This window comes from Heptranchias perlo, chromosome 28, assembly GCF_035084215.1.
Source record: "Heptranchias perlo isolate sHepPer1 chromosome 28, sHepPer1.hap1, whole genome shotgun sequence".
Taxonomy (NCBI): domain Eukaryota; kingdom Metazoa; phylum Chordata; class Chondrichthyes; order Hexanchiformes; family Hexanchidae; genus Heptranchias; species Heptranchias perlo.
Genome location: NC_090352.1, coordinates 314,705 through 327,062, shown reverse-complemented (window position 1 = coordinate 327,062; position 12,358 = coordinate 314,705). Strand labels below are relative to the sequence as shown.

Genomic DNA, 12,358 nt, shown 5'->3' with positions numbered 1-12,358 from the left:
GAGGGATATTGGAGAGTGTTGGAGGGGTATTGGAGAGTGTTGGAGGGATATTGGAGAGTGTTGGAGGGATATTGGAGAGTGTTGGAGGGATATTGGAGAGTGTTGGAGGGATATTGGAGAGTGCAGGAGGGATATTGGAGAGTGCAGGAGGGATATTGGAGAGTGTTGGAGGGATATTGGAGAGTGTTGGAGGGATATTGGAGAGTGTTGGAGGGATATTGGAGAGTGCTGGAGGGATATTGGAGAGTGTTGGAGGGATATTGGAGAGTGTTGGAGGGATATTGGAGAGTGTTGGAGGGATATTGGAGAGTGCTGGAGGGATATTGGAGAGTGTTGGAGGGGTATTGGAGAGTGTTGGAGGGATATTGGAGAGTGTTGGAGGGATATTGGAGAGTGCAGGAGGGATATTGGAGAGTGTTGGAGGGATATTGGAGAGTGTTGGAGGGATAATGGAGAGTGTTGGAGGGATATTGGAGAGTGTTGGAGGGATATTGGAGAGTGTTGGAGGGATATTGGAGAGTGTTGGAGGGATATTGGAGAGTGTTGGAGGGATATTGGAGAGTGCAGGAGGGATATTGGAGAGTGTTGGAGGGATATTGGAGAGTGTTGGAGGGATATCGGAGAGTGTTGGAGGGATATTGGAGAGTGTTGGAGGGATATTGGAGAGTGTTGGAGGAATATTGGAGAGTGTTGGAGGGATATTGGAGAGTGCTGGAGGGATATTGGAGAGTGTTGGAGGGATATTGGAGAGTGCAGGAGGGATATTGGAGAGTGCTGGAGGGATAATGGAGAGTGTTGGAGGGATATTGGAGAGTGCTGGAGGGATATTGGAGAGTGTTGGAGGGATATTGGAGAGTGTTTGAGGGATATTGGAGAGTGCTGGAGGGATATTGGAGAGTGTTGGAGGGATAATGGAGAGTGTTGGAGGGATAATGGAGAGTGTTGGAGGGATATTGGAGAGTGTTGGAGGGATATTGGAGAGTGCTGGAGGGGTATTGGAGAGTGTTGGAGGGATATTGGAGAGTGCAGGAGGGATATTGGAGAGTGCTGGAGGGATATTGGAGAGTGCTGGAGGGATATTGGAGAGTGTTGGAGGGATATTGGAGAGTGCTGGAGGGATATTGGAGAGTGCAGGAGGGATATTGGAGAGTGTTGGAGGGATAATGGAGAGTGTTGGAGGGATATTGGAGAGTGTTGGAGGGATATTGGAGAGTGCTGGAGGGATATTGGAGAGTGTTGGAGGGATATTGGAGAGTGTTGGAGGGATATTGGAGAGTGCTGGAGGGATAATGGAGAGTGTTGAAGGGATAATGGAGAGTGTTGGAGGGATAATGGAGAGTGTTGGAGGGATATTGGAGAGTGTTGGAGGGATATTGGAGAGTGCTGGAGGGGTATTGGAGAGTGTTGGAGGGATATTGGAGAGTGCAGGAGGGATATTGGAGAGTGCTGGAGGGATATTGGAGAGTGCTGGAGGGGTATTGGAGAGTGTTGGAGGGATATTGGAGAGTGTTGGAGGGATATTGGAGAGTGCAGGAGGGATATTGGAGAGTGTTGGAGGGATATTGGAGAGTGTTGGAGGGATATTGGAGAGTGTTGGAGGGATATTGGAGAGTGCAGGAGGGATATTGGAGAGTGCAGGACGGATATTGGAGAGTGTTGGAGGGATATTGGAGAGTGTTGGAGGGATATTGGAGAGTGTTGGAGGGATATTGGAGAGTGTTGGAGGGATAATGGAGAGTGCAGGAGGGATATTGGAGAGTGTTGGAGGGATAATGGAGAGTGTTGGAGGGATATTGGAGAGTGTTGGAGGGATATTGGAGAGTGCTGGAGGGATATTGGAGAGTGTTGGAGGGATATTGGAGAGTGTTGGAGGGATATTGGAGAGTGCTGGAGGGATAATGGAGAGTGTTGGAGGGATAATGGAGAGTGTTGGAGGGATATTGGAGAGTGTTGGAGGGATATTGGAGAGTGCTGGAGGGGTATTGGAGAGTGCAGGAGGGATATTGGAGAGTGTTGGAGGGGTATTGGAGAGTGCTGGAGGGATATTGGAGAGTGCTGGAGGGATATTGGAGAGTGTTGGAGGGATATTGGAGAGTGTTGGAGGGATATTGGAGAGTGCTGGAGGGATAATGGAGAGTGTTGGAGGGATAATGGAGAGTGTTGGAGGGATATTGGAGAGTGCTGGAGGGATAATGGAGAGTGTTGGAGGGATAATGGAGAGTGTTGGAGGGATATTGGACAGTGCTGGAGGGGTATTGGAGAGTGCAGGAGGGGTATTGGAGAGTGCAGGAGGGCGATTGGAGAGTGTTGGAGGGATATTGGAGAGTGCAGGAGGGATATTGGAGAGTGCTGGAGGGATATTGGAGAGTGCTGGAGGGGTATTGGAGAGTGTTGGAGGGATATTGGAGAGTGTTGGAGGGATATTGGAGAGTGCAGGAGGGATATTGGAGAGTGTTGGAGGGATATTGGAGAGTGTTGGAGGGATATTGGAGAGTGTTGGAGGGATATTGGAGAGTGCAGGAGGGATATTGGAGAGTGCAGGACGGATATTGGAGAGTGTTGGAGGGATATTGGAGAGTGTTGGAGGGATATTGGAGAGTGTTGGAGGGATATTGGAGAGTGTTGGAGGGATAATGGAGAGTGCAGGAGGGATATTGGAGAGTGTTGGAGGGATAATGGAGAGTGTTGGAGGGATATTGGAGAGTGTTGGAGGGATATTGGAGAGTGCTGGAGGGATATTGGAGAGTGTTGGAGGGATATTGGAGAGTGTTGGAGGGATATTGGAGAGTGCTGGAGGGATAATGGAGAGTGTTGGAGGGATAATGGAGAGTGTTGGAGGGATATTGGAGAGTGTTGGAGGGATATTGGAGAGTGCTGGAGGGGTATTGGAGAGTGCAGGAGGGATATTGGAGAGTGTTGGAGGGGTATTGGAGAGTGCTGGAGGGATATTGGAGAGTGCTGGAGGGATATTGGAGAGTGTTGGAGGGATATTGGAGAGTGTTGGAGGGATATTGGAGAGTGCTGGAGGGATAATGGAGAGTGTTGGAGGGATAATGGAGAGTGTTGGAGGGATATTGGAGAGTGCTGGAGGGATAATGGAGAGTGTTGGAGGGATAATGGAGAGTGTTGGAGGGATATTGGAGAGTGCTGGAGGGGTATTGGAGAGTGCAGGAGGGATATTGGAGAGTGCTGGAGGGATATTGGAGAGTGCTGGAGGGATATTGGAGAGTGCTGGAGGGATATTGGAGAGTGTTGGAGGCATATTGGAGAGTGTTGGAGGGATATTGGAGAGTGTTGGAGGGATATTGGAGAGTGTTGGAGGGATATTGGAGAGTGTTGGAGGGATATTGGAGAGTGTTGGAGGGGTATTGGAGAGTGTTGGAGGGGTATTGGAGAGTGTTGGAGGGGTATTGGAGAGTGCTGGAGGGATATTGGAGAGTGTTGGAGGGGTATTGGAGAGTGTTGGAGGGGTATTGGAGAGTGTTGGAGGGATATTGGAGAGTGTTGGAGGGATATTGGACAGTGCTGGAGGGGTATTGGAGAGTGCAGGAGGGGTATTGGAGAGTGCAGGAGGGCGATTGGAGAGTGTTGGAGGGATATTGGAGAGTGCTGGAGGGATATTGGAGAGTGTTGGAGGGATATTGGAGAGTGTTGGAGGGATATTGGAGAGTGCAGGAGGGATATTGGAGAGTGTTGGAGGGATATTGGAGAGTGTTGGAGGGATATTGGAGAGTGTTGGAGGGATATTGGAGAGTGCTGGAGGGATATTGGAGAGTGCTGGAGGGATATTGGAGAGTGTTGGAGGGATATTGGAGAGTGCAGGAGGGATATTGGAGAGTGCTGGAGGGATATTGGAGAGTGTTGGAGGGATATTGGAGAGTGTTGGAGGGATATTGGAGAGAGCTGGAGGGATATTGGAGAGTGTTGGAGGGATATTGGAGAGTGTTGGAGGGATATTGGAGAGTGTTGGAGGGATATTGGAGAGTGTTGGAGGGGTATTGGAGAGTGTTGGAGGGATATTGGAGAGTGCTGGAGGGATATTGGAGAGTGCTGGAGGGATATTGGAGAGTGCTGGAGGGATATTGGAGAGTGTTGGAGGGATATTGGAGAGTGCTGGAGGGATATTGGAGAGTGTTGGAGGGATATTGGAGAGTGTTGGAGGGATATTGGAGAGTGTTGGAGGGATATTGGAGAGTGCTGGAGGGATATTGGAGAGTGCTGGAGGGATATTGGAGAGTGTTGGAGGGATATTGGAGAGTGCAGGAGGGATATTGGAGAGTGTTGGAGGGATATTGGAGAGTGTTGGAGGGATATTGGAGAGTGTTGGAGGGATATTGGAGAGTGTTGGAGGGGTATTGGAGAGTGTTGGAGGGATATTGGAGAGTGTTGGAGAGATATTGGAGAGTGTTGGAGGGATATTGGAGAGTGCTGGAGGGATATTGGAGAGTGCTGGAGGGGTATTGGAGAGTGTTGGAGGGATATTGGAGAGTGTTGGAGGGGTATTGGAGAGTGTTAGAGGGATATTGGAGAGTGCTGGAGGGGTATTGGAGAGTGTTGGAGGGATATTGGAGAGTGTTGGAGGGATATTGGAGAGTGTTGGAGGGATATTGGAGAGTGTTGGAGGGGTATTGGAGCGTGTTGGAGGGGTATTGGAGAGTGTTGGAGGGATATTGGAGAGTGTTGGAGGGATATTGGAGAGTGTTGGAGGGATATTGGAGAGTGCTGGAGGGGTATTGGAGAGTGTTGGAGGGGTATTGGAGAGTGTTGGAGGGATATTGGAGAGTGTTGGAGGGATATTGGAGAGTGTTGGAGGGATATTGGAGAGTGTTGGAGGGATATTGGAGAGTGCAGGAGGGATATTGGAGAGTGTTGGAGGGATATTGGAGAGTGTTGGAGGGATATTGGAGAGTGTTGGAGGGATATTGGAGAGTGCTGGAGGGATATTGGAGAGTGTTGGAGGGATATTGGAGAGTGTTGGAGGGATATTGGAGAGTGTTGGAGGGATATTGGAGAGTGCAGGAGGGATATTGGAGAGTGTTGGAGGGGTATTGGAGAGTGTTGGAGGGATATTGGAGAGTGTTGGAGGGATATTGGAGAGTGCAGGAGGGATATTGGAGAGTGTTGGAGGGATATTGGAGAGTGTTGGAGGGATAATGGAGAGTGTTGGAGGGATATTGGAGAGTGTTGGAGGGATATTGGAGAGTGTTGGAGGGATATTGGAGAGTGTTGGAGGGATATTGGAGAGTGTTGGAGGGATATTGGAGAGTGTTGGAGGGATATTGGAGAGTGTTGGAGGGATATTGGAGAGTGCAGGAGGGATATTGGAGAGTGTTGGAGGGATATTGGAGAGTGTTGGAGGGATATCGGAGAGTGTTGGAGGGATATTGGAGAGTGTTGGAGGGATATTGGAGAGTGTTGGAGGGATATTGGAGAGTGTTGGAGGGATATTGGAGAGTGCTGGAGCGATATTGGAGAGTGTTGGAGGGATATTGGAGAGTGCAGGAGGGATATTGGAGAGTGCTGGAGGGATAATGGAGAGTGTTGGAGGGATATTGGAGAGTGCTGGAGGGATATTGGAGAGTGTTGGAGGGATATTGGAGAGTGCTGGAGGGATATTGGAGAGTGCTGGAGGGGTATCGGAGAGTGTTGGAGGGATATCGGAGAGTGTTGGAGGGATATCGGAGAGTGTTGGAGGGATATCGGAGAGTGCTGGAGGGATATTGGAGAGTGTTGGAGGGATATTGGAGAGTGCTGGAGGGATATTGGAGAGTGTTGGAGGGATATTGGAGAGTGTTGGAGGGATATTGGAGAGTGTTGGAGGGATATTGGAGAGTGTTGGAGGGATATTGGAGAGTGTTGGAGGGATATTGGAGAGTGTTGGAGGGATATTGGAGAGTGCTGGAGGGATATTGGAGAGTGCTGGAGGGGTATCGGAGAGTGTTGGAGGGATATTGGAGAGTGCAGGAGGGGTATCGGAGAGTGTTGGAGGGATATCGGAGAGTGTTGGAGGGATATTGGAGAGTGCTGGAGGGATATTGGAGAGTGCTGGAGGGGTATCGGAGAGTGTTGGAGGGATATTGGAGAGTGCAGGAGGGGTATCGGAGAGTGTTGGAGGGATATTGGACAGTGTTGGAGGGATATTGGAGAGTGTTGGAGGGATATCGGAGAGTGCTGGAGGGATATTGGAGAGTGTTGGAGGGATATTGGAGAGTGTTGGAGGGATATTGGAGAGTGCTGGAGGGATATTGGAGAGTGCTGGAGGGATATTGGAGAGTGCTGGAGGGATATTGGAGAGTGCTGGAGGGGTATTGGAGAGTGTTGGAGGGATATTGGAGAGTGTTGGAGGGATATTGGAGAGTGTTGGAGGGATATTAGAGAATGGTTGAGGGATATTGTGTACTAACTGGGAGCAGGGAGGCCAGTTCTTCCGTGCCTCTGGTCCAGAGAATGGAGCAGATAAAATGAGACTCGGCCTATCGTCCGAATTCCTGTTGCAAACACTTTGTTTTTTGCAGTCCCCAGCTCACATTATGAAGCTGTTCCTGGTCACAATAGCAGCATACAGGTGGACTGAATCAGACTGGGGTGTTTACCAGTAGGATCACAGGATACTTGGCAAATAGGTCACCTCAGCTGGATGGAGATTGGTCTGGTTATACTGGAAAATCGTTGCCATTCCCAGTGTTTTCGGTGTGTCACAGTTGGCCATGTTTATATGTGAGGGGAGTTCTCTGAAGCAGGGTCATAACTTGAATTTGCTTAACACCTACTCCGCCTCTCCCTCCATCCCCTCCCTTCCCTCCCAGGCACATGGAGCAGGAGATTGTTAAACTTCTTTGTCTGTCATAGGGAGGTCATTGTTAACCCAAGAGATCACAGCGCAGCAGTATGGGAAACATGGAGTTACTAATCAGGACACGTAAAGCTGTGAGGTACTGTGGGAGAGGGGACTTTACTATAAAAAACACAGAAAATAAAACGACTTCATGTTTTTAATTGATTATTATTGATAATTGAATAATTAGACAAAAGTCCAGGGAGGAGATGAGGAGAAATTATTTTCCTCAGTGAGTTGTTATGATCTGGAATTCACTGCCTGAAAGGGCGGTGGAAACAAATTCAATAAGAACTTTCAAAAGGGAATTGGATAAATACTTGAAGGGAAAAAATTTGCAGGTCTTTGGGAAGATGGACAAGGGAGTGGGACTAATTGGATTGCTCTTTCAAAGAGTTGGCACTGGCTCGATGGGCCAAATGGCCTCCCTCTGTGCTATCAGATTCTACGATTTCCCATTGGTTACTACATCAGGTGCCTGTTAAATACGGGACTGAGCAGAGATGGGGAAGCTCTCCCTGAACAGTCACTCCACCCACTTCCCCCCACCCCACCCCGCCCGTCCCAGCCAGGAGATCTCTGACTCTGCTCTCTGGGGTAAGGAGCCCCTGGACACCTTGCACCTTCCCCCGGCAGTCATTTGCAGCACGGTGCATTGTGCACATGACAGGTACTTACCAGGTCGTAGCGCAGGGAGGGAGCAGTGCTGCTCCAGCCAAGACAGGGCTGTTTGACACAGATCATCCACGCTGCCAGTCGACACCATCCCATTAAATGACTCAAACAGAGGGCGGATAAAGATGCTGAACTATGGAATATCTGTTAAGGATAAAACAGGGAGAGCAGCGTGCTGCAGTGGGGGATCTCCCATCACAGTCTACATCATACTTGTTCAATATTAATTGAGATAAACAGAAAGGATTTTTACACACCGTTATTCCCATTTCGCATCAAAACGACTGAACATTGTTGTTACTGGAATATTCTTAAAGTCACATTTCTTAATTGCATTAACAGATTCCCTCCCTGTGCATTATGGAATCTCCATTATGAAAGTGCAGCTCGACTTCTCGGGCATCGTAACGGTGTCTGAATAATCACAAAACCACACAGATCTCGTCCTTGGATTAAAGAGAAATAGTACGGGAGTGAGTTACAGGCTGGGTTCTAATTGAGGGGTTTTGTTGGTTTCGGGGTGGCAGGCAGTGACTAGTGGGGTACCGCAGGGATCAGTGCTTGGACCCCAGCTATTCACAATATATATCAATGATTTGGATGAGGGAACCAAATGTAATATTTCCAAGTTTGCTGATGACACAAAACTAGGTGGGAATGTGAGGAGGATGCAAAGAGGCTTCAAGGCAATTTAGACTAGTTGAGTGAGTGGGCAAATACATGGCAGATGCAGTATAACATGGATAAATGACAGGGCTAGACAGACTGGATGCAGGGAGGATGTTTCCCCTGGCTGGGGAGTCCAGAACGAGGGGTCACAGTCTCAGGATACGGGGTAGGACATTTAGGACTGAGATGAGGAGAAATTTCTTCACTCAGAGGGTGGTGAACCTGTGGAATTCTCTGCCACAGAAGGCAGTGGAGGCCAAGTCATTGAATATATTTAAGAAGGAGCTAGATAGATTTCTAGACACAAAAGGCATCAAGGGGTATGGGGAGAGAGCGGGAATATGGTATTGGGATAGAGGATCAGCCATGATCATATTGAATGGTGGAACAGGCTCGAAGGGCCGAATGGCCTACTCCTGCTCCTAATTTCGATATTTCTATGTTTCTATGGTTTATATTGAGAGTAACAGGTATCCACGTTCCCTGTCATGGAAAGGATTGGTGAGTGAGGCAAAGCATGAGCCACATTCTCACTAATTGAAAAGGTGAGCCCGATTCTCACTGATGGAAAAGGTGAGCCCGATTCTCACTGATGGAAAAGGTGAGCCCGATTCTCACTGATGGAAAAGGTGAGCCCGATTCTCACTGATGGAAAAGGTGAGCCCGATTCTCACTGATGGAAAAGGTGAGCCCGATTCTCACTGATGGAAAAGGTGAGCCCGATTCTCACTGATGGAAAGAGTGAACCCGATTCTCACTGATGGAAAGAGTGAACCCGATTCTCACTGATGGAAAAGGTGAGCCCGATTCTCACTGATGGAGTGAACCCGATTCTCACTGATGGAAAAGGTGAGCCCGATTTTCACTGATGGAAAAGGTGAGCCCGATTCTCACTGATGGAATGAGTGAGCCTGATTCTCACTGATGGAAAGAGTGAACCCGATTCTCACTGATGGAAAAGGTGAGCCCGATTCTCACTGATGGAAAAGGTGAGCCCGATTCTCACTGATGGAAAGAGTGAACCCGATTCTCACTGATGGAAAGAGTGAACCCGATTCTCACTGATGGAGTGAACCCGATTCTCACTGATGGAAAAGGTGAGCCCGATTCTCACTGATGGAAAAGGTGAGCCCGATTCTCACTGATGGAAAAGGTGAGCCCGATTCTCACTGATGGAAAGAGTGAGCCTGATTCTCACTGATGGAAAGAGTGAACCCGATTCTCACTGATGGAAAAGGTGAGCCCGACCGGGACCAATGTCCTCACGGGGGTGTTTGCTAGTGCTGTTGGGGAAGCTTTAAACTAGAGTGGCAGGGGGATGGGAACCTGAGCGGGGAGTCAGAAGGGAGTAAAGTTGAGAGCAGCAAGAGAGGGGAAGACCCAGGGGAAATTTACAATACAAATAGTACAAACAGTTGTTCAAGAACAAATGAAAGGGAAAAGCATAGAGCAGCAGAAAGAAAGTGTACTTTAGGCACTACAGATAAAGTGAAAACTAGACGGAGTAAAGCGATTAGCCCAGCATCAAAGCTGAAGGTCAGGCTAGGGTGTGTGGCCCAACTAAGAGTTCTATATACAAACGCACAGAGTGTAAGGAATAAATTAAATTAACTACAGGTTCAAATTCAAATTGGAGGGTATGACATGATAGCTATTACTGAGACATGGCTGCAGGATGGTCAGGATTGGGAACTAAATATACCGGGTTATAAGGTCTACAGGAGAGATAGGGAAAATGGAAGAGGGGGAAGAGTAGCCTTAGTGATTAGAGATGAAATCACTTCAATGGTAAAGGAGGTTATAACGAGGGGTAAGCAGCCAACCTTATGGGTTGAATTGAGAAATAGGAAAGGATCTAAGACTATAGTGGGAGTTGTGTATAGGACCCCTGGCAGCAGCTCTGAAGAGCAGGTCAGAGGCTGGGTATTCTGCGGCAAGTAACTCACCTCCTGACTCCCCAAAGCCTTTCCACCATCTACAAGGCACAAGTCAGGAGTGTGATGGAATACTCTCCACTTGCCTGGATGAGTGCAGCTCCAACAACACTCAAGAAGCTCGACACCATCCATGATTGGCACCGCATCCACCACCCTAAACATTCACTCCCTTCACCACCGGTGCACAGTGGCTGCAGGGTGTACCATCCACAGGATGCACTGCAGCTACTCGCCAAGGCTTCTTCGACAGCACCTCCCAAACCCGCGACCTCTACCACCTAGAAGGACAAGAGCAGCAGGCACATGGGAAAAACACCACCTGCACGTTTCCCTCCAAGTCACACACCATCCCGACTTGGAAATATATCGCCGTTCCTTCATCATCGCTGGGTCAAAATCCTGGAACTTCCTACCGAACAGCACTGTGGGAGAACCTTCACCACACGGACTGCAGCGGTTCAAGAAGGCAGCTCACCACCACCTTCTCAAGGGCAATTAGGGATGGGCAATAAATGCTGGCCTCACCAGCGACGCCCACATCCCATGAACGAATAAAAAAAAGCGCTAGATTGTATAAATGCAGAGATTAGACAAACGTGTAACAAAGGCATAGTGGTCTAAATGGGGGACTTTAACCTTCACATAGATTGGGAAAAGCAGACCAGCAACTGTCAGAAAGGTAGCGAATTTCTTGAGTGTGTCCGGGATAGTTTTCTACAGCAGTATGTCCTAGAGGCAACAAGGGGGCAAGCCATACTAGATTTAGTAATGAGTCATGAACCAGATTTAGTTAACAGCTTAACTGTGCGTGAACATCTATCCAATAGTGATCATAACATGATCGAGTTCAATGTAGTGTTTGATAGTGAAAAAAGTGAATCTGCTGCTAAGATTCTAGACTTGGGCAAGGCCGACTTCAATGGGATGAGACAGAGACTGTCCACAGTAAACTGGGCAAATCTGTTAATGGGTAAAACGACTGATGATCAGTGGGAAATGTTCAAATAAACATTTAATGTGATACAGAATCGGTTTATACCCCTGAGGGGCAAGAACTCTACTTGCCAAAACAAACAGCCATGGACAACTGAAGAGGTAAGGGACAGTATAAGACATAAGGAAAGGGCATACAAAAAGGCAAAAAATGGCACAGATCCTGGTGAATGGGAAAGATACAAAGATCAACAAAGGGTCACAAAACAGATGGTAAGAGCTACGAAAAGAGAGTATGAAAAGAAACTTGCAAGGGATATCAAAACCAATACGAAGAACTTTTATAGTTACATTAGGAAAAAGAGGGTGGTCAGGAGCAGTATTGGCCCCTTAAAAACTGAAAGTGGGGATATTGTCATTGACAATGGGGAAATGGCGGACATGTTGAATAATTACTTTGCGTCAGTATTTACAGTAGAAAGAGGATAGCATGCCGGAAATCCCAAGAAAACTAATATTGAATCGGGGACAGGGACTCAATAAGTAAAACAACAGTAATGAAGAAAATAATAGCACTAAAGAGTAACAAATCCCCAGGACCAGATGGTTTCCATCCCAGGGTTTTAAAGGAAGCAGGTGAGCACATTGCAGATGCCCGAACTATAATCTTTCAAAGTTCTCTAGATTCAGGAACTGTCCCTCTAGATTGGAAAATTGCACATGTCACTCCGCTTTTTAAGAAAGGAGTGAGAGGGAAACCAGGGAATTATAGACCAGTTAGCCTAACATCTGTTGTGGGGAAATGCTGGAGTCTATAATTAAGGATAGGGTGACTGAACACCTCGAGAATTTTCAGTTAATCAGAGACAGCCAGCATGGATTTGTGAAAGGTAGGTCGTGCCTGACAAACCTGATTGAATTTTTTGAAGAGGTGACTAAAGTAGTGGACAGGGGAATGTCAATGGATGTTATTTATATGGACTTCCAGAAGGCATTTGATAAAGACCGACATAAGAGACTGTTAGCTAAGATAGAAGCCCATGGAATCGAGGGAAAAGTACGGACTTGGTTAGGAAGTTGGCTGAGCGAAAGGCGACAGAGAGTAGGGATAATGGGTAAGTATTCACATTGGCAGGATGTGACTAGTGGAGTCCCGCAGGGATCTGTCTTGGGGCCTCAATTATTCACAATATTTATTAACGACTTAGATGAAGGCATAGAAAGTCTCATATCTAAGTTTGCTGATTACACAAAGATTGGTGGCATTGTAAGCAGTGTGGATGAAAACATAAAATTACAAAGCGATATT

At 47.8% G+C, this 12,358-nt stretch overlaps 1 protein-coding gene across 2 annotated transcripts in view; it reads right to left on the bottom strand.

Moving 5' to 3' along the window:
• The window catches only part of LOC137344767 (carbohydrate-responsive element-binding protein-like), a 400,141-nt gene that overhangs the window by 89,257 nt on the left and 298,526 nt on the right, over positions 1 to 12,358 (bottom strand). For both annotated transcript variants that reach the window (XM_068007895.1, XM_068007893.1), the window contains one exon: positions 7,514 to 7,643. In XM_068007895.1, the coding sequence (XP_067863996.1) occupies positions 7,514 to 7,643 (130 nt within the window). The remainder of the gene's footprint in view (positions 1 to 7,513; positions 7,644 to 12,358) is intronic.